This window comes from Gadus macrocephalus, chromosome 11, assembly GCF_031168955.1.
Source record: "Gadus macrocephalus chromosome 11, ASM3116895v1".
NCBI classification, from domain to species: Eukaryota; Metazoa; Chordata; class Actinopteri; order Gadiformes; family Gadidae; genus Gadus; species Gadus macrocephalus.
The window spans coordinates 1,287,307-1,314,806 of record NC_082392.1 but is presented as its reverse complement, the minus strand read 5'-3'; the positions used below and the strand labels follow the sequence as shown (position 1 = coordinate 1,314,806).

The following is a 27,500-nucleotide window of genomic DNA, read 5'->3' as shown; positions in this document are numbered from 1 at the left end:
ATTTTGGATTATTATAAATTGAAACAATTTATTAAATAAATATTTGTGAGATGTCATTACTCATTTGTGAGATGAGTTTGCTTTTACCCCCTTTTATCAAAGGGGGTCTCAAAGGACTCATACGCTTCAACAGCGGCTGCAGCAGAAGTGTTGAGACGAAAGATGATAGACATTTATAGAATATTCCCATTCACATGATTCTTCGCACGACCTGCAGGTTGGAGAGACTGAAATAACCCCCAAAATGAGTAATGATGTAAAAGCAGCCAAGTCCCACAAATTGCTTGAACTATTTATTTCATTCCATTGTTTCGTTGATAGGCCTATGCATTATTGAAAAGTTTCAAGCATATGGATTTAATGCAATATCCACAAACAGTTCAAAATGGTACCATGAAATGTCTTGTTTATTGTATTAACCAGTTAATTTCTCTTTTGTGAAAGTCACCAAAAGTCGAAAAAAGTTAAACGCAAGGTCACAGGCTAACAGTGGAGCTGTGTTGGGAACCAGCAGCCAAGAGCTTCCATGGAAACTTTCTACCCATGCTAAATAGATTTAGTTGGCAGTTCCTTTTCTGCCCATTTTTTTAACTTGTGGAAGCACTTTGCAGTACTGGGAGACACCATTTCTAACGGCAATGGAGCTAGATTCTAAAAATATCAAAAGATGCCCAAAGCAAATACCTTTAACCCATAGTTGTGTTTTATCAAATTAAAAAATTTCAGAGTTTCATTGACCACAAATTGAGCAGAAATATTTTGCATACAAATCTTTAAATAGTTTAACCACATTAAGAAAAATACATTTGTTAATTTTTTTTAATAGTGAAGCCACAAGTTTTGCACATTATCCAAACAGAATACCTGAAATGTTGATATTTCAGCCCTTTCGGGTTAAAACAAGAGAAAAGGACAACCTAACAAGAGTGAAAAGTTTGAGTTAGGTGACCTATAGTTCAAAGATGTCCCTGGTCAGGTAGACTAAATAAAAGTGTATTCCCAATTGCTCCAGGACATTCGTGTAATTTACTTGCGAGCTCTCCCTCAAGCCTAGAGAGACATCAGTGTTGAAACTGAAAGAGGGTATTTGCCATTAGTATGAGTGACAACATTTCATGGCTCTTAATTTAGTTCATTATATTTAGCCGATTTGAATAGGCTTTTCTAGCAGGTGAGGCTGTCAAAGAACTAAATATGGAGCAACTACAAAAAGTAAATTTGCAGCATGACCAAATTATACAAAAAGTATAGGAACTGTTCTAGCAGATATGTTTTAGAAGTCTCTTTTGATAGGCAGGGAATAATTGTCTTTGTCACCCTGTAGTCATGCCATCAAATCTGTTGGGCAAAGTACCGCTACTGATTAATCCAGTAGACTCACCAGTCAAGTCCCCCTAGTTAGAAAATGGAAGAAACCCAGTTTGTCATGTTAATTATTCTGTTGTTACAAATGAAGACTAATACTTTCCACATATTGCGATCCAAGTTACTGGCTGCAGTCTTGGATTTTATAGTTCTATATGAATAGATTCAATTTACTAAAGTATTAATCATGCTTCAGAAGAATTAACCTTTCTTGGATGGCAGATCTACCACAAGCCTCCATTGCCACAACCTCCAGATGGCTTACGACCTACGGCAACTCCTCGACTACTGCAAGCCAACAAATTGGCTCTTGCACACCAGACACGCATTTTGCTTTATTTTAGGTTTTCAAGCATCTTAAAATACCCAAATCATCGCTCCAATACACAAGTCAGCTAATGGCCTACAAGGAAATGCTGAAGCTAGTGTTAGCGATGGCAATAGAAATGGACAAGCTTGCGTGTACAAATATGCAACTAGAATTGCAAGGTTCACAGCCCAGTTGCATAAGTGGTCACAACCGTTGGATTGTAAGCAAGGTTAAAAAAAAAAAAAACTGGTCAATTGAAAGCCTGTACAAAACGACCCTGGAATAGTCAAATGCAGCTTTACTGCGGATGAATTAAGCCAAATTGCATAAACATCCAATGGTAAACAGTATACAAATGCAATCAAGGTTGCACTCACACTAGGCCATCTGGCCGTGGCCGTCGCAACTGTGGCCTGGCCACGGTAGGCTCTTGTACATACGCCATCACGTCGCTAGCATCCAAACAATTCTACCAAACCTTAACCAACTAGTGAAAAATTGAACAAAACTTTAGCACACACCCAGTGACTAATCACCTTGTCCAGGGGTGTTCCAACGTGGTTTACCAGAGGGCCTTGTGGACTTAAAGTAAGCCACACATTTGAAAGAGACAGCACGGAATGACGTTAAACTAAGCTAATCTACAGGTTACTAGTGCTAGTGCAATTACATGAGCATTTTGCACAATATTTGTAATCGTAAAGCAGGCTTCTTCAGAAACCATAGCCTGCTACATTGAATGACAACTGTAACAAATCCTGACCAAGACCGAAAGATGGCTCTGGAAGCCACTACGGCCCACGCAGCAGATTACTGCGTGGACCGTGGTGGCTTCCAGATCAACCCTTCGGTGGACCATTCATACACATGTATTCCGAGGATGATTTGAAGACACTGGAGTCCCATGGCACTAGATTCCTTTGAAGACTAAGTTGGTATGGGGGGGCCCAAAGGGGGCCCCCCCATAGATCTTGTCAGTCATCTAACACCTGTTAAGAAAAACACACACACATCACAAGATACAAATCAGCAAAGCTAGGTTAACAAACAGCAGCGACATGCATGTCAAGGTGCAAAGAGCAGGGATACTGATGGCTTGTGTCTGAGGAGACAGCCCAAAAACGTCAACAATTAATAAAGGAAAATAACTTTTACTCACTGCGGTGGTCTGTTTCAAAGTGCCATGTTGGTAGCAATATTTGTCTGGGCTGTTCAGTCAAATGCCCACAAAAACAAATACGCAAACACACCTTTAATAAGGGGGTGCGTGACAGGTGATCTCAATTAAGAGCTAATCAGAAAGAAGGCAAGGCAAGGCAACTTTATTTATATAGCACTTTTCATACACAAGGCAGACTCAAAGTGCTTCACATATAAACATTGTCATACAATTAAATTAAATAATAGGTAAGTAAAAGAAAAACATATGCAAAAAAAAATAGAAGTTAAAATAAAGGCAAAGTTAAAAAAGCTTTTTTAGAAAGTGCAATGTCTTTAAGATTTAGCAGAAAGCTACAGCAAACATAAAAGTCTTCAGTCTTGTTTTAAAGGTGCTCAGAGTTGGGGCAAGTCTTAAATCCTCTGGGAGTTTATTCCAGCTATTTGTTGCGTAGTAACTAAATCCTTTTCTAACCTTTCCAGAAGTAATGTATGGTCTACAGTGTCGAATGCAGCACTGAGCACTGAAGAACACACTGATCGGCCATGAGTGAGACGTTCAAAACGAGGACGAGGATTTAACGGAATTGTTACCATTCAAATTCAAATGTCTTTATTATTGGATAGGGTATGATATCAATGATTTGGGCTTTGAGTAGGCCTATATTTCTTAAATATATTTCTTAAAAATGTTCACCCCTTCGCCTTTTGAACATGAAATCTATAATCTTAGCCTCTCTATAATTTGCCCAACACATATTTTATTGTTCCAATAAAATCCCATCCTTATTTTGCCATTCATATTTAATCTTTGCTGTCTTTCATTGTACAACACAATCATCTAATAATTATTCATAACGCTCTTCCATCTCCTTGGCTGCATTAAGACGAGGCTCGGGTCAGAGCAAAGATCGGGATCCACACATGATAAGGGATAAAGTTATTTATTAGAATAAAGTAAGTATCATGAAATCTGTAAAGGGATTAGTGTAGCGTATGGAAGATTAGAAAATGTGCGATTATATGGTTTGGACAGAAAACCAGTACCAAAATCACAAGGACCGACCGAGCCAGAACGGAGGAAACTTACCCAGACAGACAAAACAAATACTGGGAACAACAAACCATCTTTACCATGTTGGAAATACCCAAACAAAATGCAACAAACCAAACCTGAACAGCAAACCAACATATGTGACCAACCAACTGAACTACTGACCAAACACACAATTCTTTCGACTAGCCTATGTATATGGGCAGTGGAAAGTGTGCTGTGGGGATGTTGAATAGTGTTAACATAACACAAAACATGGAACCAATCCAAAGGTCCAAAACCTTAAGGAACCACCCTAAACAGAACCCAAGCCCACCTGCCTCTGTGGAAAGAGAGAGAGACTGGCTACAGCCTGCGTGGCAGACCTGCACAGGTGCACCTCATCAGCTGACAAGCCTCTCAGCCCCGCCCACTGGCTACCTGTAGCAGGTAGGCAAACACAGAGGACCCAGCAGACGAAGGAGAGAGAGAGCAGTCACAGCTGTCACATCTGTTGCCTGAAGATTCTTTGTTTGTCTCCAACAAAACCTTCCAAACAGATGAATCATTGGCTCATCCCAGAAGTGTCAAATTACTTTTGCGTGTCAAAACGGGCAGGGTGGTCGTGGACTCCTGAAAAATACTATGGTTGTTTTGTATGTAGAATAAAATGCCATTGTACATTTAAAAAAAAAAGGGAAGACTTTCACAATGCAGGATTCTGGGAATGCAGTGATGGAATCCCGATAACACCTGTTCCCTAATAAATGGGCTCAAGATTCTGAGTCTGCCTGCAAGAGGTTGTGTGTGTGTGTGTGTGTGTGTGTGTGTGTGTGTATGTGTGTGTGTGTGTGTGGTTGCAACCCGGTATCACACGATTGCGTGCTCCTGCGCACGAACGTTAATCTATTGAAGCGTGTTCCAGAGCACGATAGTCCGACTTTTTGCGTGTTACACAGAACGAAATGTAAACCAATGCATTCTGAATGGGAGTGTTCTAAGACAATTATATCTGTACGGAGCTCCATAAGGGCCATTAGGGAGAACGCTCCCGGACAGAACCTTAGTTTGGAAGTCATGCTTAGTGACACGACAAATAGCCTACTTCCAATTGAAATACAAAATTTAGAAAATAGGCCTACGTGTCCCTGATCACGTTTCAATAGATTAAATAACGTGACAGTGACACGTATTTCCGTGAGACCATACCCGTACTTCCATGAGTATACTTAAAGGAAGTATACTATCCGCACTATCTACTACGTTATTTTTTCAGATGTGAGTGCTGTTCCAAATCGAGTACTCCGTGGTGCACTAACCGGAAATTACGATCACGACTGCCGCCGTGGCTCCTCCCCCGCAATAAACATCCCGCTTTGAACGGTGAACTCTTTACGCCTAGCAGCTATAAAAACTATAAAAACTACAAAATGACTCTATTAATGCAGGCTATGTGGAAAATGCGCCGACTTTGGCTCAGCCTGGCTCCGCCTCTTCCGCTACGTAGCTAAGATGGCTGCCGTTGAGTACGGGGAGTGTCCATGGACATAATAAAGGATGGACCACAGACTGGAAAATGGCCGCCCATTCATTCCTATACAAACTGCTCAGTGGCGCAGGGTAACATACAGGAGCGATTTGCTTCCGCGTTATGGGGCCAAGACACGTGACCTAGTCCGTGACGTACCGGATGCAGAGATCTTCTTCTTCTTCTAGTTTAGTGGAGGATCATAGTTTTTCCCCATATACCGCCACCTACTGGACTACTACACAGGAGTTTGTGACAAGGACGTTGGCAAATGATACTTTAAATCATAAAAATAAATTCAAAGAAAAAACCAAACTAACGAAACAAAATAAACAAAATAAAACAAACTAACAAAAGAAATGAATAAATAAAAATATATATACTTAAGGTTAAATTCTTCTAATTAGGTTAGTATCTTTTAGCTAATTTATCAGCAATTTCATTGCTTTTTTTTATTGTAACACTTGGTTCAAATCCTATTTCTTACACATGCAGCCATTTGGACACCATTCTATGATAGCTGATAACACACTGTAATACTATAATCAAGAGGACATACAGGCAGTTCAAATAAAAAGAGATAGAACTTTATTGATCTGGAAACTATGTAGGCCTAAAAAATTCAGTTCAATGTTATTGCTTAAGAAACAGATTCCTTCCAACTAACTATTTACGAAAAATGCAATCAATAATTTATATAAAAGTAAATGTTTACATATCGACCAGCAACGAAGTTGGAGTAGCCTACCCAAATAATGAATTGTAATACACCAACATTGTCAACTGTCATACATAGCTAACCATAACCCTGTCATACATAGCTAAACAAGCAAATGAAAATGAAATACCTACCAACGCAACTGAAATGTTAATATTAGACAATTAACAATATTATGAAAATTACGTAGGTCTCCCATAATCATTCAGGTAATCAATACGTCCGTGCCTGTTACAGCTATTTCAATGATATGTGTGTTATATATCCGTGTTCAACGCCATTCATGTTAAGTAAAAGGACAAATCTCAGACTTTGGAAGTTAATGGAGTTAATGGAAGTTAATTCGGAATTTGATTTAATTCGGAAGTTAATGGAGCCGTGCACTTCAAAATAGGTCCATAGCAAGGAGCCGTTTGTTTCAGTACGACTCCTTTCAGCTGCCCACCCAACATAAACTGCTAATAAAACCGCATAAACATAACAACATAAACCGCTGGAGAGGCGACATGGGTAAATGACACACCCACCCAGGGCCGGCTCTGACCAATTTGGTGCCCTAGGCAAGATTTTTGCTGGTGCCCCCTACCCCTTTTAACTGCGGTCATGCCAGCCGACTCATCGAGATTGGCGGTCAAGCCAGCCGACCCAGTTTTTTGCCGTACCTGTATATACTAGCCATTACGGTAATAGCGTCTCAGAACTAGTTTAAAATAAAAGCATTCGTCGGGTACATACAAAAAGACAGTCAATAAAAGCAAATACTATCAAAGGAAGTGTACGGCCGTTGTGGTATTTACTTTCAAAATAAAAGCCCACCAAGAATTCCAATATGAGACATATTACATATGATTTTGGATTCAATTTAAAAGAAAATGCCCGGTTATTTCAGGCTCATTTCACTTCATGGTTATAGTTCACAACCCCATAGTGATACCCAAGATGTTTCAGGATACTCTGATGTGTAGTTTCAAATTAAAAGCCCACTAGATATTGAAATATGAGACTTATTACATATATTTTTTTGGTTTAAATTTAAAAGGAAACTCCCTGTTATTCCAGACTCATTCCATTTCAGGGTCACAGTTTAAGACCCCATAGTGTCACCCAAGAAGTTTCAGGGTATTCTGATGTGTAGTTTCAAGTTAAAAGCCCACTAGATATTGACATATGAGACTTATTACATATTTTTTTGGTTTCAATTTAAAAGGAAACTCCCTGTTATTCCAGACTCATTCCACTTCAGGGTCATCCACTTCAGGGTCAAAGTTTAAGACCCCATAGTGTCACCCAAGAAGTTTCAGGATATTCTGATGTGTAATTTCTAATTAAAAGCCCACTAGATATTGAAATATAAGTCTCATATTTCAATATCTAGTGGGCTTTTAATTTGAGACTACGCACCAGAATATCCTGAAACTTCTTGAGTATCACTATGGGGTTCTGACCTATGACCCTGAAGTGGAATGAGTCTGGAATAACAGGGCGTTTCCTTTTAAATCTAATCCAAAAATCATACCTAAATAATATCTAATGTCTCATATTTCAATATCTAGTGGGCTTTTATTTTGAAACTACACATCAGAATGTCCTGAAACTTCTTGGGTGACCTTATGGTGTCTTGAACAATCTCCCTGAGCCTGGAATAACAGGGCATTTTATTTTAAATTTAATCCAAAATCATATGTAATATGTCTCATATTGGACATTTTGGTTGGCTTTTATTTTGAAATTCCACATCAGAATGTTCTGAAACTTCTTGCGTGACCCCATGGGGTCGTGAACTATAACCATGAAGTGAAATGGCCTGAAATAACAGGGCATTTTCTTTTAAATTGAATCCAAAAATCATATTTAATATGTCTCATATTGGAATTCTTCGTGGGCTTTTATTTTGAAACTCCACATCAGAATTTTCTGAAACTTCGTGGGTTACCCTATGGGGGTTTGAACTATAACCCTGAAGTGAAATGAGCCTGGAATAACAGGGCATTTTCTTTTAAATTGAATCCAAAATCATATGTAATATGTCTCATATTTGGTGGGCTTTTATTTTGGAACTACACATCAGAATGTCCTGAAACTTCTTGGGTGACCCTATGGGGTCTTGAACTATCGCCCTGCAGTGAAATGAGCCTGGAATAACAGGGTATTTTATTTTAAATTGAATCCAAAATCATTGTAATATGTCTCATATTGGAATCTGGGCTTTTATTTTGAAACTCCACATCAGAATGTTCTGGAACTTCTTCGGTGACCCTATGGGGTTGCGAACTATAACCCTGAAGTAAAATGAGCATGGAATAAAAGGGCATTTTCTTTTAAATCGAATCCAAAATCATTTGTAATATGTCTCAGATTGGAATGTTTGGTGGGCTTTTATTTTGAAAGTAAATAGCACAACGGCCGTACACTTTCTTTGATAGTATTTGCTTTTATTGACTGTCTTTCTGTATGTAGGCTACCCGACGAATGCTTTTACTAGTTCTGAGACGCTATTACCGTAATGGCTAGTATATACAGGTACGGCAAAAAACTGGGTCGGCTGGCATGACCGCCAATCTCGATGAGTCGGCTGGCATGACCGCAGTCCCTTTTAGGGGGGGGGCGCGGAGGAAGTGGAAACTAGGCGCTAATATTTATTTCGAAATAACTACTGGTATTAAGAAATATAAACATTGAAGTTAAAGTTAGATGAATACAGTATAAAAAAAAAAAAAAAAGAATCCCATATTTTCGGCGCCCCCGGCGGATGGATGCGCCCGTAGCATTCGCCTATACTGCCTATGCCCAGAGCCGGGCCTGCACCCACCAATCGACCCAGAAATGGATGCAGAACCATCAGCATAACTCTCAACCTGCATACTTAATGTAATTTTGGCTAAAAAAGTTGCATAGTGGGCCTTTAAGCTACGAGCTTGTTGAAATTGTACTAATCTTGGGCTATATTGATGAGGTTACATCTTGTTTCTACTCTGTGATTTCCGAGGTCATCTCACGCTAAGTGTGCCCCTTTCTCAGGTCTCTTTGGAGGACGCGTGTGACCCGGGCACCAGCATCGGCACCTACAGCCTGCTGCTCCACTCCTGCAGGGGGCGCACCATGCTGGAGTTCCAGGTAGAGAACCTCAGTGCAGCCCCTCGCCTCCGCCTCCGCCCTGCTCACGTCGCCCGCCGTCACGTGGAACTCGGGTAGCACTCCAAGGACACCCAGACCTTGTGACGAGTCACACGGCTGAGTCGACGTGTTTGAGTTAATAATCGAGTTAATAATTGGGAACAGCGTGGGTTTTATATTGTAAAGAAGGCGTTAAATGGAGTGTGACGGACAACGTGACTGAATGAATCGTCCAAGGAGCTCACGAACCACTTCAGTGCCACGTGGTTTCACTCTCCTGGCCTCTCAGTATGTTTAATGTCTCTCTTCCTCTATTTGTTGAATCTGAGTGCGAGTGCCTCCATGTTTAACTTTAGAGGAGGCACCTCTGATGGAGTCAGGGGCGTGGAGAACTTCCTGCCTCACAGGGGAACACAAACACATCTGCTCGCCGGGTGTATTAACCTCGCCGTGTGTATTGACCTGAGGAAGCAGCTTAATTATCACCGCTGTACCCTAAAGCAAGACGGGCCAAGATAAACACTGTTAGACATCACTAGAGGTGCATTCAAATCCTGTCATTACACCCACATGGGCACTCACGCGAGTGTGCAGACGCACAAAAACACATACACACGCACGCACGCACACACACACACACACACACACACACACGTTAGACATGATTTGAGGATTTAGAAAATGAATTGACAGGTAAATATGACAAACATAATAGCAGGGACAGTTAATCCAGAAATGATAGTTGTTTAAACCTTAATATCATGCTCGACAGTGTTATGGCCAGCACTTGGGACAGCTAAGCCTACCAGGGGTGTGAATATTTAGAATATCTTTTCAAACTAATCAAGCACAAGTCTTGGCTGTGAGTTAATACTTAATCTTTGTCAGGGCTAAAGTAACATAGTTTACACAGTTTACAATCCAAATCTTTACTCTAAAGAAACCCCTTCCTTTGTACTCTCAACCTCTCTCCTCCTCTCCCTTTCTCCCCCTCTGTCTCTCGCTCTCCCTCTCTTTCTCTCTCTCTTTCTCCCCCTTTCTCTCTCTCTCTCTCTCTCTCTCTCTCTCTCTCTCTCTCTCTCTCTCTCTCTCTCTCCCCCCTCCGCCCTCCCTCCCTCCCTCCCCCCTTCCTCTCTCCCTCCCTCCCTCCCCCCTCCCTCCCTCTCTCCCTCCCCCCTCTCTCCCCCCTCCCCCCTCCCTCTCTCCCCCCCTCCTCCCTCCCTCCCTCCCCCCCACCTCTCCCTGTATAGGAGATGATGACAGTGTTCCAGCTGTTGCACTGGAACGGGACCCTGAAGTCCCTGAAGGACCAACAGTGCTCCCGAAGGGTACGTCCTCCGCCTCCCTCAGCTCACCGGGTCCAATAAGGCCGGGGTTAACTTCCACATTTGTATGGAATAAACGTTTAAATAAAGTTAATAAGACTACTCCTTTCGTTCTATATTTGAATATGGAATCATAGGGGTTGTTTCTGCTTCCTCTCTCAGAGTGTGATTTGTTCATATTTTTGTAAACAGTGCAAAATAATTAGGTTTTCCGTTCTGCAATTGAACATTGAACCAATCATTACTCAAAAGGAACCCCCTGCTTTTCCACTCTCACCCTCTATCCCTCTCCCTCTCTCACTCCTCTTTCTCCCTCCCTCCCTCTCTTTCCCCTCCCTCCCTCCCCCTCTCCCTCCCCCTCCCTCCCTCTCCCTCTCCCTCCCCCTCCCCCCCTTCCCGTCCCTCCCTCCCTCAGAGTGTGATCTCGTACTTCTCCGAGCGGGGCCTGGACGAGTCCCTCCGCAGCAGCATGGCGCTGGACTGGCTGGAGCGGGAGCGCCGGGCGGCCGGGCGGCTGGCGGAGCAGCTCGCCGTGGCCCAGCGGGAGCTGGTGCTAGCGCGCCGCCGCGGCGTGGAGCTGCGCTTCTACAAGGAGAAGACGGAGATCCTCAGCCTGGCACTGAGCCAGGCCTACACCCACCACCCGCACCACCCTCACCACCACCACCACCCTCAGCACCACCAGGACCACCAGCAATACCCGGACCACCCGGACCCGTACGCGCCGTCCCCCGGACACGAGAGCGCCGGCTACGCCCGTGAGGAGGAGCTCCACCTCCGTCCGCCCCCCATATACGAGACGGTGACCCTGCCCTGGACCACGCCCCCCGGGAGCCCCTCCCCCAGCCTCCGCTAAAACACCTGACCGCTGACCTTTGACCTTTAACCTTTAACCTTTGACTCGGGCCCCAGGGTGAACTGAGACACGCCCCGAGACACGCCCCGAGACACGCCCCGAGACACGCCCCCGAGACACGCCCCCGAGACACGCCCCCGAGACACGCCCCGAGACACGCCCCAAGACACGCCCCGAGACACGCCCCAAGACACGCCCCAAGACACGCCCTGGCATCCTGGGAGCAGACCGAGAGGAAGCAGACTGAGAGGAGGCAGACCGAGAGGAAGCAGACTGAGAGGAGGCAGACCGAGAGGAAGCAGACAGAGAGGAAGCAGAACGAGAGGAAGCAGACCGAGAGGAAGCAGACAGACAGGAAGCAGACCGAGAGGAAGCAGACCGAGAAGAAGCAGACTGAGAGGAAGCAGACTGAGAGGAAGGAGACTGAGGAAGCAGGAAGCAGCCTGAGAGGAAGGAGACTGAAAGGAAGGAGACTGAGGAAGCAGACCGAGAGGAAGGAGACTGAGGAAGCAGGAAGCAGACTGAGAGGAGGCAGACCGAGAGGAAGCAGACAGAGAGGAAGCAGAACGAGAGGAAGCAGACCGAGAGGAAGCAGACAGACAGGAAGCAGACCGAGAGGAAGCAGACCGAGAGGAAGCAGACTGAGAGGAAGCAGACTGAGAGGAAGGAGACTGAGGAAGCAGGAAGCAGCCTGAGAGGAAGGAGACTGAAAGGAAGGAGACTGAGGAAGCAGACCGAGAGGAAGGAGACTGAGGAAGCAGGAAGCAGACTGAGAGGAAGCAGACCGAGAGGAAGCAGGAAGCAGACTGAGAGGAAGCAGACGTAGATGAACGAGTTCTGAGTTATGCAATAGAGAACTACATACAATGTGAAGTATTCAATAAGATCAAATACATTTTGAGTGGCTGTCATGTGGGTACCGTGGGATCTTATGTGGACATTAAAATACCACCACTCGTGCAGATCAGGTGGTGATGAACTATTTGTGGTGCAGGTGGTCTAGGTTGCTAAATCTGTTCCTGCAGAATGGCACCATTGTTGCTAGTGTTCGCATAACAATGGTACCAGTGTTTCTTTTATCTGATTCATCTAAATTAAACATTGGCTTACTGATTCAACATCACATGACCAGCTTTGATAACACAATAAGTCCGGCCTTATGACCCACATCAGATAAACCTCAGTGGGATACTTCTGCCTTCATAGTTTTACTTTTGAAAGACACATTGTTTGAGACGATGGATGAGTTTATAAAGGGAAATATAATATGATGAAAGTTTGTAGAAGTGTCTGAGCCTTTATCTTGGTCAAAACAACGTTAAAAAATTATATTATTGCGCTGTATTATTTGAATATTATTTTGTATGTAACATTAAGTTATGTTACTAATGTCTTTATACACAAATATATTTTTTTCTTAGTTTATTAAAATGTATTGGAATGCTGGTCTTTTCTATTTGTTTTTCATTGCTGTATTTCGATCGTTGAGTAATAAACAGTCATAGTTATATGACTGTTTATTACATCTATTCATTAGCCTTATTTTACACATAGATAATGAAAATGTGTAGATGGAGGACGTATCCCTCAGTAGAGCACAAAACAGCCCCATAACATTGTATTACACACTTTCTCCTCATTCCATTATTTGAATTATCTGCAGATAGGGGGCGCAGTAGCGGATTTTCGCGGCTTTTGCCTCTCTGGCTCGCCGTAGAGGGGTGGAGTAGCAACACTATCAGATCTCGCGATAGCTGATTTCGTTGAAATCAAGAAAAACAAAACAAACGACGGCATCATGACAGCTGAGCAAGGACTTGTTTACATCGCCAAAGGACACTTTACCTGGAATCGGTGAATGCAAACATGACAGCGGGACCGACGGTAGGAAGTGCCTTCTTGACATATTATTTAATAGACGCTGAGATGTATAGCAGATGAGCTTGCGTTGAGACAATACGCTTTATTATATTGTGCAATGACTATCAAAGGTTTCGTTTTACTCTCCTACCACGATGTTGTAGGATCGTTAGACCGCATGTATGCCCTACACAAAATAAGAGCAAAAACATGTTGACATCCTGCCAGTAGCTCCTTATCTTCCCCCAACAGCCCAGGCTCATCTCCTACAGCGCCGTCCAGCCTGCGGTGGGGTTAAGGACTCTGTTGTTGTTTCTGACTAACCCACACTGACGACACTACTTCTCCCCATCAGGCCCCCGTTTAGGTGTCTAAATGTGCCGGTGATCTGAACGGTATCTGGGGGGACGTGAGGGAAGCCGTCAGACATGGAGGCAGTGCGACCGAAGAAGAGCAAGTCCAGATCGGCTGGGAAGCCTCAGGTGACTTCCACAGACGTTACCGCTTCAGTAATGTTAAATAATAATACTCAATGGATGTCACTGTTGACTGCCTCATCATGTGCTCCAGCTCACATGATGTCACATCTAGGGCAAAGGTTAATGAACCCTAAAATCGATTTTTAAACTTCTCCCTGTCGTCCGGTGTTCTCTCAGCTATCTCAGAAGAAGAGGCCAGCAGAGGAGGGGTCTACGGCTCCGGCAGCGGCCCCAGATGAAGCTCTGTGTTCTGGGTTCTCTGATATCCATCTCAGCTTGCCCTACCAGGCGTCAGAGGAGCCAGCCCCCGCAGACGTTACCGAAACACAGCCGTCTGAAAGTCAGCCGAGCTCATCCTCACCGTCGGCGAGTGATGCCCAGACGTCGGCTCTGTCTTCAGACACGGCCCTCGCCACGTCCCAGCCGGACTCTCAGATCGAGCTCAAAACACAGAAAGCTGATGAGGAGCGTCCGGAGGAGACGCAAGGCCAGGAGCTCAGAGCCGAGCCGGAGAGCACAAAGACAGCCGGCCCCAGCCCTCAGAGATGGATCGAGTCTTGTTTATCAGCCACGGTGGCGGACAGCCCGGCCGTGCCCAGCGCCCCCGCCCTCTACCCCTCCCTCACCTCTCTGGGGGAGGGGCCCCTGATGCAGCTCTCCGAGGAGGCCCTCCGGAGCTGTCAGACCCGAGGGCCCGCCGTGTTGGCCCTGGCGGAGCAGGAGTCCTCGCCCCCCAGCCTGCAGCCTCTGGGCTCCGTGGCAGAGCTCCCCCGGAGCCGGCTGTACCCCGAGTTACCCCAGACCGCGCCCGAGCTGGAGGTAAACCACCGCTGACACACTTGACTAACCACTGAATACTCTTCAGAAGAGAATATAACTATCGGGGCGATAGTGAAATAGTTGGTTAAATATTAATATGAGTATTTGGTTCTGTGGTATAACTTCTATAACATCTGCTATAATGCTAGAGCTAGACATTCCTACCCCCATAAAGCCGATACGTTTGTTATTGGGGAAAGAGTTAACTATTACTATATTACTATTACTATACTACTACTACTACTACTACTACTACTACTGTTATATAGTAAGAGCCTGGCTCCTATATAATGTAAACCTGCAGTAACAAACTACTATTATACTAGCACTACTCCTGTATAGTAAAGCCTGGCTCCTATTTAAAGTAAACCTGCAGTAACTAACTACTACTATACTACTACTACTACTACTACTGTGACGTAAAGCCTTGTCCTGTATAAAGTAACCCTGCAGTAACTAACTACCACTTTACCACTACTACTGTGACGTAAAGCCTTGTCCTGTATAAAGTAACCCTGCAGTAACTAACTACCACTTTACCACTACTACTGTGACGTAAAGCCTTGTCCTGTATAAAGTAACCCTGCAGTAACTAACTACCACTTTACCACTACTACTGTGACGTAAAGCCTTGTCCTGTATAAAGTAACCCTGCAGTAACTAACTACCACTTTACCACTACTACTGTGACGTAAAGCCTTGTCCTGTGTAAAGCCCCCCTGGGTCTTGTGGGTGCGTCCAGGCCTTCTCCCTGGAGCAGCTGGGCGTGTGGGAGACGGGCGGCGGGCTGAAGGCGTGGCTGGGCTGCGTGGAGGCGTGCGCCGCCCAGTTCTGCAGCACGGCGCAGACGGACGGCCACGAGCTCACCGAGCTGCTGCAGAACTACTGGCGCTGCCGCCGACAGCTCACCCAGTCGCACACGCAGCTGCACACGCAGTCGTCGGACTGCAAGAGTGCCCAGAACCGACTGTGGAGCTTCAGGGACGAGCAGCTCACCCTGCAGGTCGGTCCCGCACCGCCGGGGGGGGCGACCACGACGAGCACGCTGCTATCAACACCCCGCCTCTCTCTAGACGGGGTATCTCAACGGACCTCTATGGTCTAACATTACACAAATGCTCTAAAAAGTTTGAAAACATTGTGTGTTTTTAGCTTAAGTCAGCAAACGCTTCTAACCAAAGCGACTAACAATGGGGGTTGAGAGGTTGAGAACCAACATTTGTTAGTTATTGGCATGAACATCCTTGCTGTACCGACAGCGATATATTGTTGTTTCTCTTTCTTCTGACAAATCGCTTTGGACAAAAGTGTCTGCTAAATGCCCTGAATGTAAATCTAAATGTTGTGAACACTTGAAGCATCCAATCAGAGATTGCCATAGCTTCTGTGGTTGTAGTTTTAAAGTGCTGAGCCGCCCTAGGCCTCACAGACTCCTCACAGACTCCCTGACCGCTGACCTCCTGTGAGACTCACAGACTCCCTGACCTCCTGTGAGGCTCACAGACTCCCTGACCTCTGACTTCCTGTGAGGCTCACAGACTCCCTGACCTCTAACTTCCTGTGAGGCTCACAGACTCCCTGACCTCTGACCTCCTGTGAGGCTCACAGACTCCCTGACCTCTGACCTCCTGTGAGGCTCACAGACCTCTGACTTCCTGTGAGGCTCACAGACTCCCTGACCTCTGACCTCCTGTGAAGCTCACAGACTCCCTGACCTCTGACCTCCTGTGAGGCTCACAGACTCCCTTTCTCCCCAGGGCCTGTGTGCGGACCAGGCCAAGGTGACCGGCTACCACCGGTTCCAGCAGGCTGACTTCAGCGCGACCGTGCTGTCGGAGCTCGGCCGGCTGCTGGAGACACGCTCCGAGCTGCTCCACCAGAAGGTGGTGCTGCACGCCTACACCGCCCTGCTGTCCCGCCTGCAGGTGGAGTCGTACCTGCACCGCCTGCTGACAGGTGAGAGGAAGAGGAGATGTGTTCTGAGAAATGTTCTGCACGTCTTATCTCACCTTATCACACACACTCTGTTAATGTTGATATGAGGTGTGCCAGAACACACAACACAACTTTGTTATGTTCTGTGATGCGTTCCAGAACACACAACACAACTCGGTTATGTTAATATGACGTGTTCCAGAACACACAACACAACTTTGTTATGTTCTGTGATGTGTTCCAGAACACACAACGCACAACACAACTTGGTTAGGTTGTATGATGTGTTCCAGAACGCACAACGCACAACACAACTTTGTTAGGTTGTATGATGTGTTCCAGAACACACACGCAACTTTGTTATGTTGTATGACATGTTCCAGAACACGTAACACAACTTTGTTGACATTTGTGTTGACCCAGACTGACCCTCCGATAGGTAAAACAGGATATATATCACTTATGTTTACTCCTTCGTATGTATATAGCATGATCAATAAAACAAAAGGGTTCGGGACTATTTTACTTTTAGATACTTTTAGTTTTCTTGATCCTTTTCTCTGGTGCACCATCCCCGTTGTACCGATGGTGTACCGTGGTAGAGGCCTGTTGAACGGGCCTGACGTACGCAGTGGGTCTGCCCCCCCCCCCCCCCGACCCCCAGCCCCTGCTGACGTGTGTGCGTTGTTCTCAGACGGCGGCGGCGGGAGCTCCCGGCCCGGCTCGCTGCAGCCGCTGAAGGAGGCCGTCGGCGTCCTGTTCAGCTTCACCCGCAGGGTGCTCGACGACGCCCCGTTCCAGAACGACATCCACCACTGGCTGGAGAGACTGGTATGAACACACACACACACACACACACACACACACACACACACACACACACACACACACACACACACACACACACACACACACAGACACACAGACACACGCACGCACGCACGCACGCACGCACGCACGCACGCACGCACGCGCGCGCAGACACGCTCTTATGCAGGCACGCATGCATACACATACGCACACACACACAAATAAGCACACTCACACACACACACACACACACACACACACACACACACCCTCTTGTGTTTGAAGGGTGCTGTATAAATACATTAGCCTTGCCTCGCCATGGCATTCTTTCTCTCGCCATGTTCGAACTTGGCAATTATTTGATGACATATTTCCATGTTGTTCCTTCTCTAACCACTAGGTGGCGGTACTACTACAACTTGGGGGCACTGGAGAGCGTCTGTATCTACTGTGCCATCTGCTGTGTTGTCCTGCTGGAATGGGAAAGTGGGCAGCCAACTTCCTCCAGGTTAATGCCCGTCCTTTATTCCCAAATGTTAAAGTGATGTTATTTTAAAGGGTCAACATGCAGGTTAATAAATGTGAGGGTAAAGTTTAAAATAACATCATTTATCAATCAATTTGCCTCCTACTTTCCCACCATTAGTTTACCAGGCTTGGCCAACCTGGAAGTTGCCCTCTAACCCGAGTGCCGTTCTGTTTCAGGTCGAGGTGTGGGGCGAGAACGGCGGAGTCCAGCACTTCATGAAGGCTCTGACCATCCTCATGTCTCCGGCCAGGTGATCTGAACACCCCCCCCCCCCCAAACCCCCCCCCCCCGCTGTGATCACGTGACCCAGAAGATAGAGCTTCATTTAACCAATCACACCTGTTTGAATGCTCTTCCTTTCCCCCACTGACCTCGTGACCTTTGTGACCTTTGACCCCAGACACAGAGCAGAATTCCTGGGCCACATGAGGCCGTGTGAGAGCCTGACCTCAGGGGGGGGGCCCGCGTCGGGGAACTGGACCCTGGTGGACGAGGGGGGAGAGGAGGTGAGCCGACAGAGTGATCCTCAGACCAGTAGCACTCTCTCAGACCAGTAGCACTCCCTCAGACCAGTAGCACTCCCTCAGACCAGTAGCACTCTCTCAAAGGACAGAGTGACCCTCAGACCGTAGCACTCTCTCAGAGGAAGGAGTGAGGCGACTAAGAGGCTCTGCCAAGCTGCTCCATAACTAGCAATAGATCTTAGCTCAGAAAAGGATTGTGTATGGAAGTAAAGGAGTTCAATGATTTGGTCGTGTGTACATGGAGTCCTGTATATGAGCTGAGAAAAACTGAAAATACGAATTGAATATATATTGTCACCTAGTTTGCTAGTTCAACATTCATCTCTCAAGGTCCATCTGAGGGCTCAGGGCAGAACACACTAGTGTGTGAGTAAGGTCTGATATTAAGGTCCTGTCCCTCCAGGACGAGGACCCCAACAGCAGCTGGCTGCTGCTCTGTGAGGAGGACCTGATCTCGCTGCTCGCCCAGTTCCCCTTCAAGGACCTGTACTCGCACATGCTGGGCATCAGCAGGCAGGGTGAGCCGTCTGCCTGTCTGTCCGTCTGCCTGTCTGTCTGTCCGTCTGTCTGTCCGTCTGTCTGTCCGTCCGTCCGTCCGTCCGTCCGTCTGTCCGTCTGTCTGTCTGTCTGTCTGTCTTTCTGTGTGTCTGTCTGTGTGTCCCTCTGTCTGTCTGTCTGGTTGGACCCTAACCCTAACCCCCCTCCCTGTCTAGGCGTGTACGAGCCCCAGGCCTGCTCCAGCCAGAAGATAATGAGGATCTTCGCCTTCGCCTCCTCGCTCATCGAGGTTCTGGCCGTCGGCCTGCAAACGTACAACCGGGCCCGGTACCGACAGCTGGTCAAACGGATCGGCCACAGCATCAGGTCCGCCCCCCCCCAGTCGGTCCTCGATTAGCGAGCCCTACGACGCAGAGGAAGAGATGAACGAGACCGGTGACCGTCTGTCCCTCTGTCCGTCGGTCCCCCCCCCCCCCCCCCAGGATGACGGTGTGCTACGTGAGCGACCACTGGGCCCAGTACGTCAGTGTCAGCAGCGTTGGGGGCTCCGGCTCCTCCACACACTCTCTGTCCATGGACAAGCTGCAGCTGGAGTACGACCACCTGTTCCTCCGGGCCGTGGTCCACGTCCTCCGCAACAAGAGGTGAGTGCTGCTGCTCTGGGCACCGCCGTGAGGGCTCTGCTGCGGGCGCGTGGTGAGGAGCAATGAGGGCCCCCCCGCAACAGGAACTCAACCAGACGCCAACACTTGTACTGTTGTTTGCTCTAATGTCTGTCTGTGATGTCTGTGATTCCAATATTTTAAACGTATTTCTTGTTATTTTTGTGTTGTTTCACGAGTTAAGCACATTGTATGGATGTTTTACAATATGAGAAAGTAAATATAGAGTACTTTTATCTATTGACCATATATTTAACTTTTAATGTATTCTACATTAATTTGTTAATTTGACAAATACACTTTCTAATGAGCCCTCTCCTCTCCCCTCCTCCTCTTCTCTCCCCTCCTCCTCTCCTCTCCTATTCCCTCTCCCCTCCCCTCCCCTCCCCCCTCCCCTCTCCCCTCCCCTCCCCCCTCCCCTCTCCCCCTCCCCTCCCCTCTCCCCCTCTCCTCCCCCCCCCTCCCCTCCTCTCCTCTGATAGGCTGGGCATCTGGCTGTTCATGTCTGAGATGCCCTATGGCACGCTGTCCAGCGCCATGCTGTGGAGGGTGCTCTACGTTATGCAGTGTGCTGAGACAGAGGGCCCCCGGGCCCTCGGCCCCACGGAGAACACCCACGCCTGTCTGCAGGCCCTCAGAGGTACCCAGCACCCCCACCCAAACACCACCCACACACAGCCACTCCAGCCATGGCTCTTAGTCACGCCTGTCCGCTGGCCGCCGCCCTAACGCCCTCCTCTCTCAGACCCAGGGCACCAGGAGCGCTTCGAGAGCTGGCTGGGGGAGGTGAACAGCTCGGACGGCATCGCCCTCCTCACCGCCCTGGCCCACATGGCCACGCCCACCCAGCACTCGGACCCCACCTTCATCAACACCATCACCCTCATCATCTACCAGGTACGGGACTCCGGGACGGCGGCGGGGCGACCTGCGCCCGCTAGAGGGGGCTGCACCCTGAGCAGCAGAGAGGGACGCTAGAGGGGGCTGCACCCTGAGCAGCAGAGAGGGACGCTAGAGGGGGCTGCACCCTGAGCAGCAGAGAGGGACGCTAGAGGGGGCTGCACCCTGAGCAGCAGAGAGGGACGCTAGAGGGGGCTGCACCCTGAGCAGCAGAGAGGGACGCTAGAGGGGGCTGCACCCTGAGCAGCAGAGAGGGACGCTAGAGGGGGCTGCACCCTGAGCAGCAGAGAGGGACGCTAGAGGGGGCTGCACCCTGAGCAGCAGAGAGGGACGGGGGCAGCTCCTCCACCTCGTCCACACACCAGATGTGTCGTTGGTTACAGAGCACTCTTCGTAGAATGGACCCAGGACAACCGGAACTATACCTGAGAATAACCAGCTGCTGCCTCGTCTCACTCACTGCTTCAGTCGTATGACTTTTCCACTTTGAAGCCCATCCACGTCTAACCCTTACCCTTCTTTTATATTCTATGTCTCTCGTCTCCACCCCTCCCCCCTCCCGTCTCCCCTGTCTCCCCCTGTCTCCCCTCTCCCCCCTGTCTCCCTGTCTCCCCCTTTCCCCCTCTCTCCCCTGTCTCCCCCCTTCCCCCTCTCTCCCTGTCTCCCCCTTCCCCCTGTCTCCCCCTTCCCCTGTCTCCCCCTCTCCCCTGTCTCCCCCTCTCTCCCCTGTCCCCTGTCTCCCCCGTCCCTCCCCAGGTGTCCTACGTCAGTGTGGCCACCAGGGAGACCTACTCCAAGGTGGGCCGGGAGCTGCTGGCTGCCATAGCAACGGCCCATCCCTATGTCATCTCCGTGGTGCTGGAGAGGCTGAGGGAGACGGTCCAGATCGTGGGCATGGTAGGCCACCCCTCCCTCAGTGGGCTCATGCTGCTGGCTAGCCACCTATACACACACACACTCTGTCTCAGTCCATCACTGAGGGAGGATAGTCACTGTGTTTTTGTTTGTGTGCGTGTGTGTGTGTGTGTGCGCATTTGATGTGTGTGGTGTGTACGTGCGTGTCTCTCTCTCTCTCTCTCTCTCTCTCTCTCTCTCTCTCTCTCTCTCTCTCTCTCTCTCTCTCTCTCTCTCTCTCTCTCTCTCTCTCTCTCTCTCTCTCTCTCTCTCTCTCTCTCTCTCTCTCTCTCTCTCTCTCCCTCCCCTCTCTCCCTCCCCCTCTCTCCCCCCAGGTGGCCCTGTACCTGTGTAAGGAGCTGCCTCTGTGCCTGTGGAAGCCACGGGCGGAGGAGGTGTGTGTGATCGGGGCGTGGCTGCTCCAGCACCCCCTGCAGGCGGTGGAGAACCGGCTGGCCTGCGTGGTGCTGGAGGGGCTGCACTGGGGCCACTCACAGGTAGGCCGCCGACCCTGGTGAACCCTGGAGGTGAGGTGGGGCTGATCACACTAAGCCCCCTGTCTGCGTGCAGGACGGTGCCCTGGCCCTGCCGCCCTCGCTCCACAGCGAGGTGGCCCTGCTGGTGGCCGAGGCCTACCAGAAGTACCTCACAGACAAACCCTACGCAGGCCTCATCTCAGAGGGCATCAAACAGGTACGCTGGCCCCCTGCAGCCTGGGGCGCATTATCCACCGGTTAGAAAGCTACTGTCGCTCCCTCCCTCGCTTCCTCTCTTCTCCCTCCCTCCCCTCCCTCCCTCCCTCTCTGCTCCTTCCTCCCCTCCCTGCTCCTCCCTCCCTCCCTCTCTGCTCCTTCCTCCCCTCTCGGCTCCCTCCCTCCCCTCTCGGCTCCCTCCCTCCCTACGTTCCTACGAGTGCACGCACATTTGATGGACAAGCAAGGTGGATTCTGTAAACCAACCGGGGACCAATCAGAGATGCTCTGATTGGTCACAATGGTCTAAAGTCTAAAACAAAGCTCCGAGGCGGGCAGGCAGTCACCCCCAGCGGACCGTCTCACAGAGGATCTCCCTCCCCAGTGGCTGACCGATGGACATTCTCAGACCATCCCACCCCCGTACATCGTACCTCTAACACCATGAGGGGCCCGCCATGTGCCCCCGCGCGTCCTCAGTCCTCCGTCTGTCCCCCCCAGGTGTCCTACCTGGCCAGCGTGCTGCGTCTGGGCGTGTCCGCCGAGGCCTCCTTCAGCCAGTGGGCGTGGCAGATGTTGCTGAGGCTGAAGCTCCATGGCAACAGCCAGAACCCCCAGGCGGCCTGGGCCGGCCCGGGCTCCGCCTCCAGCCCGCCCCCGGAGATCACGCACGCCCCCAGCATGCACTCTGTCCTCCGGGCCGTGAAGGCCGGCCTCCCCATCGGCTGCTACCTGTCTGTTGCCATGACGACCGCGGGGCACAGGTTAGCCACACAAACACCCGATCCATAAACGCGGTTCTCAACTGGTGGTTCGCGAGCCATAACCGGGCCCCCTGAGCGGCTCCCAGAGCACCTGCCAGACCTTATCCCTAGATACAAGCCTGTGAACCTACTAATGTTTCAATGTTAATTCATTTTTCAGTGGCTTACTTCTTTATTGAGTTCAGGCCCAATGTTTGCAACTGTTTTGTTCTCTCCATGTTTTCAACAGTGCATTGATTGGCATTCATATTGTTGGGTGGAGACTTAATGACTGAGGAACCTGCAGGAACCTGCTGGAAATCAGTTATTTTACTGAGACAGGCCCGTTTTATATTGTAACTTTGTTACTTCTAATACTTTCCTGTATAATAAAAAAAATAAAATAAAGAGGACCCATTTGGGCCCAGAGGCCGGACCAGCTGAGGACCACAGATCTAGAGTCAGATGTTCCTCATGGGTTCCTCTCTGTCCTCACGGGTTCCTCATGGGTCCCTCTCTGTCCTCATGGGTCCCTCTCTGTCCTCATGGGTTCCTTTCTGTCCTCATGGGTTCTTCTCTGTTTTCATGGGTTCCTCATGGGTTCCTCTCTCTCTCTGTTCCTGCAGTCTGGAGGAGTTCTGCACAGAGGGGGTGGTTCTGCTGAAGAGTCTGATCCAGGCGCGCTACCTGAAGGCGGCCGTCCACCTGCTGGCCAACGTCCTGCCCCCCTCCTACCACCTGGGCTTCTACCTGCTCAAAAACGCCCAGTAAGGCCGGCCCCCAGCCCCCACCGTGACCTCTGACCCGCCATGTTGACCTCTACACATAACCGTGACCTCTGACCGGCCATGTTGACCTTTACACATAACCGTGACCTCTGACCCGCCATGTTGACCTTTACACATAACCGTGACCTCTGACCCGCCATGTTGACCTTTACACATAACCGTGACCGCTGACCCGCCATGTTGACCTTTACACATAACCGTGACCTCTGACCGGACATGTTGACCTTTACACATAACCGTGACCTCTGACCGGCCATGTCGACCTTTACACATAACCGTGACCTCTGACCGGACATGTTGACCTCTACACAAAGCGGTGACCTCTGACCGGCAGCATTGACCTTCACACACCTTTCGCTTTAAAAGCACAGGACAGAGGTCATAGTATCTGTAGGAATCAGGGAATACAGGCTTTTCGTTGTTTTCTCTTCGTTTTTCTTAATGGACCCTAACCACACTAACAACACATAGAGTAGGTGTCTGTACATACAGATAGAGAAGTGCTTTCTATAGGGTTGCTTACTTTACTAAAGTACTTTCTAAATGTCGAAACAATTTCTAAAGTTCCACCAATGCGAACCAGCGCAGTTTCCTAACATCGTTTGAGTGTTTGATGCCTTGTTGTTGTCTGTATTGTGTTTCGTTGTCGTGCTCCCCAGCTTTGTGAGTTGTGTCCAGTTGTTCCTGCAGAGCGACAGCGTGTGTCCTCAGGGCGTCACGCAGCAGGTCACCCACCGGGTGGCGCCACTGCTCGTCGGGGGGGCCTACGGGGACAACGTCAGGCTGCTGAACAGCGTGATCCAGGTAGCTCCCACAGGACTACTCTTTAATGTTCACCGAGCGGCCATGTTGGATCCAAACACTAGCTGGGTGGGGGGAAATGGAATTCAAACACTAGCTGGGTGGGGGGAAATGGAATTCCACTTTCAGTTCCCTTGAGATCTTAAGTGTCCACAGTGAGTGACTGAAGGGAGATGGGTCCTTGGTTTACCATCTCAACTGAAGGCGGTGCTTTTCTGGATACAATAAGAGATCGATGTACTATCTTATGATCCTGAAATCTGAAAGAGTGTCAGTCATGGACTGTAGTGACGGCCCATCCAGCCGCCGCACCGTCCTTCCCTCCCTCCACTCTCCTCCAGCATCACGCCTCTCTCTCTTCCAGACCCACGTGATGGAGAGCTCTCGGCCCGGTCGCGTGGGCGCGGCGGCGGTCCTGGAGTTCTGGGTGGGCGTCCTCACCCAGCAGAACCTGTGGTTCCGTGACCGGACGGTTCTGTTCCTCATGGACCAGATCTGCCGCTCGGCCTTCATCTACCACCACGAGGAGTGTGTGCAGAAGCTGCTGTATGAGCAGCACAAGGTACTCCCCTCACCTGTACCCCCTCACCTGTACCCCCCTCACCTGTACTCCACCTGTACCCCCTCACCTGTACACACCTGTACCCCCTCACCTGTACTCACCTGTACCCCCTCACCTGTACTCACCTGTACCCCCTCACCTGTACCCCCCTCACCTGTACTCCACCTGTACCCCCTCACCTGTACACACCTGTACCCCCTCACCTGTACTCACCTGTACCCCCTCACCTGTACGCACCTGTACCCCCTAACCTGTACACACCTGTCCCCCCTCACCTGTACTCACCTGTACCCCCTCACCTGTGCTCCACCTGTACACACCTGTACCCCCCTAACCTGTACACACCTGTACCCCCTCACCTGAACTCACCTGTACCCCCTCACCTGTACCCACCTGTACCCCCTAACCTGTACTCACCTGTACCCCCTCACCTGTACTCACCTGTACCCCCTCACCTGTACCCCCCTCACCTGTACTCCACCTGTACCCCCTCACCTGTACACACCTGTACCCCCTCACCTGTACTCACCTGTACCCCCTCACCTGTACGCACCTGTACCCCCTAACCTGTACACACCTGTCCCCCCTCACCTGTACTCACCTGTACCCCCTCACCTGTGCTCCACCTGTACACACCTGTACCCCCCTAACCTGTACACACCTGTACCCCCTCACCTGAACTCACCTGTACCCCCTCACCTGTACCCACCTGTACCCCCTAACCTGTACTCACCTGTACCCCCTCACCTGTACAACCCTGCCTTCCCCTCCCCTAAACCAGTGAGGACGATGACTCATCCTCGTCATCACGCCCGAGTTCTCATGCTTTCTGTTGTCGTCACACAGAATGCCTTGGGTTACCATGGAAACCGTGGAATGCTGTCCTCGCTGGTGGGCTGGATTTCCGGAAGTGCCACACCTTCTTTCATCGAGGGCCAATCCATGAGCGGAGAGGTGAGAGTCCTTGACAACGCTGAATCCTGATTAGCTGAGATGGAGGCGCCTCAGCCCTGCTCTGTGTGTGTGTGTGTGTGTGTGTGTGTGTGTGTGTCTGTGTGTGTGTGTGTGTGTGTGTGTGTGTGTGTGTGTGTGTGTGTGTGTGTGTGTGTGTGTGTGTGTGTTTGTGTGTCTGTGTGTGTCTGGGCTGAAACCAGGATCTTCTTCTGTGCTAACATCTGCGCCACCGTGTCCCCCTTACTGACTGTGTGTGTGTGTGTGTGCGTGTTGTGTGCGCGTGTGTGCGTGCGTGTGCGTGCGTGTGGGCGTGTGTTGGCAGGTGTGGTTCGCCTGGCTGGTGCTGAACATGGAGCGTCTGTTCGAGGAGGACTGTCAGCTGCGACGCTGCGTGGAGCACGAGCTGGTGTCAGAGCCCAACCTGTCCTCAGACCAGGCCCTCAAGGTACTCACTGCCCCACCTCTCCACTGTGCTCCTGGTCAGGTGGAGCTGGGATAAGTGCATCAAATGACACCCAGGTTAGAGCTGTTAAAGAGCAGCTTTTAAGGATAGCTTCAAAGAGAATAGAATACAACTCGGTCAAATGTATAAAACACAACCTAATCAAAGGCAACAAACATGTGTGTGCATAAATAGATAAAGGCTGTGGATGGACATGCACCAAGGAATGGACACACACACATTGTGTGTCCGACCCTGCGTGTTGTGTTGTGTGATGTGTTGTGTTGTTTGATGCGTGGTGTGTTGGGTGTCTTGTTGTGTTGTGTGATGTGTTGTGTTGTTTGATGCGTGGTGTGTTGTGTGTCTTGTTGTGTTGTGCGATGTGATGCATGGTGTGTTGTGTGTCCGACCCGGCGTGTCGTGTTGTGATGCGTGGTGCGTTGTGTTGTGCGTTGTGTTGTGTGATGCGGTGTGTGTCATCGTGTGCGTCTGACCCCGTGTGGCGGTGTGTGGCTGCAGAAGGCGCAGCAGCGTCTGAAGCTGCCCGTGGCGCCGTCTCTGGAGCGGCTGCAGATCTACCGCTGGGCGGGGCAGGCCCTGGCCACGCCCCCGGACCACCCGCTGCTGCCCCTGGTCTGGCAGAGGTTCCTGCAGCTCTACTTCAGGCAGCCCGGCCCCGAGTACGGGTGGGTGGGAGGCGCACACACACACACACACACACACACACACACACACACACACACACACACACACACACACACACACACACACACACACACACACACACACACACACACACACACACACACACATTCAGACACAGACACACATTCAGACACAGACACACACACACACACACACACACACACACATTCAGACACACACACACATTCAGACACACACGAATAGACGCACATTCAGACACACACACACACACACACACACACACACACACGGACACAGGACTTCAGGACTTCGCAATCATTGTTGGATCTTAAGGTAGGGTCCCCCCTGTACCCCCTGCTGTGTGTCTGACTGCGTCCCCCTGACGGTGCCCCCCCCTGACGGTGCCCCCCCTGACGGTGTCCCCCCCTGACGGTACCCCCCCCCTGACTGTGTGTCTGACGGTGCCCCCCGTGTCCCCTGCAGGATGAACGCGGGCGGCTGCATCGGGCGGCGGTTCTTCCAGGCCTCGCCGCAC

The 27,500-nt window shown here is 49.6% G+C and overlaps 2 protein-coding genes and 1 long non-coding RNA gene across 3 annotated transcripts in view; 2 read left to right on the top strand and 1 right to left on the bottom strand.

Annotated features, from left to right (window-relative positions):
• The window catches only part of LOC132467462 (protein limb expression 1 homolog), a 17,681-nt gene extending 4,822 nt beyond the window's left edge, over window positions 1-12,859 (top strand). Inside the window, 3 exon segments of the mRNA XM_060064774.1 lie at window positions 9,131-9,226; window positions 10,477-10,554; window positions 10,967-12,859. Coding sequence (XP_059920757.1) covers window positions 9,131-9,226; window positions 10,477-10,554; window positions 10,967-11,407 — 615 coding nt within the window. The 3' untranslated portion in view covers window positions 11,408-12,859.
• On the bottom strand, window positions 3,762-4,710 carry LOC132467576 (uncharacterized). The gene is made up of 2 exons (XR_009528029.1): window positions 4,498-4,710; window positions 3,762-4,377 (listed from the first exon to the last, which is right to left on the bottom strand). It is a non-coding gene; the product is annotated as an uncharacterized LOC132467576 (long non-coding RNA).
• Window positions 12,860-13,141: 282 nt separating the features above from the next.
• epg5 (ectopic P-granules autophagy protein 5 homolog (C. elegans)) overlaps window positions 13,142-27,500 on the top strand; it is a 33,911-nt gene continuing 19,552 nt past the window's right edge. The window contains exons 1-25 of the mRNA XM_060066181.1: window positions 13,142-13,291; window positions 13,623-13,749; window positions 13,924-14,565; window positions 15,308-15,568; window positions 16,323-16,521; window positions 17,195-17,331; window positions 17,711-17,818; window positions 18,016-18,089; window positions 18,240-18,345; window positions 18,767-18,881; window positions 19,077-19,227; window positions 19,344-19,505; window positions 20,006-20,163; window positions 20,269-20,420; window positions 21,180-21,320; window positions 21,653-21,814; window positions 21,888-22,010; window positions 22,511-22,773; window positions 23,379-23,519; window positions 24,200-24,344; window positions 24,706-24,903; window positions 25,750-25,857; window positions 26,180-26,302; window positions 26,819-26,985; window positions 27,449-27,500. The exon at window positions 27,449-27,500 is cut by the window's right edge and continues 164 nt beyond it. Of these exons, the coding sequence (XP_059922164.1) occupies window positions 13,696-13,749; window positions 13,924-14,565; window positions 15,308-15,568; window positions 16,323-16,521; window positions 17,195-17,331; window positions 17,711-17,818; window positions 18,016-18,089; window positions 18,240-18,345; window positions 18,767-18,881; window positions 19,077-19,227; window positions 19,344-19,505; window positions 20,006-20,163; window positions 20,269-20,420; window positions 21,180-21,320; window positions 21,653-21,814; window positions 21,888-22,010; window positions 22,511-22,773; window positions 23,379-23,519; window positions 24,200-24,344; window positions 24,706-24,903; window positions 25,750-25,857; window positions 26,180-26,302; window positions 26,819-26,985; window positions 27,449-27,500 (3,942 nt within the window). The 5' untranslated portion in view covers window positions 13,142-13,291; window positions 13,623-13,695. The remainder of the gene's footprint in view (window positions 13,292-13,622; window positions 13,750-13,923; window positions 14,566-15,307; window positions 15,569-16,322; window positions 16,522-17,194; window positions 17,332-17,710; window positions 17,819-18,015; window positions 18,090-18,239; window positions 18,346-18,766; window positions 18,882-19,076; window positions 19,228-19,343; window positions 19,506-20,005; window positions 20,164-20,268; window positions 20,421-21,179; window positions 21,321-21,652; window positions 21,815-21,887; window positions 22,011-22,510; window positions 22,774-23,378; window positions 23,520-24,199; window positions 24,345-24,705; window positions 24,904-25,749; window positions 25,858-26,179; window positions 26,303-26,818; window positions 26,986-27,448) is intronic.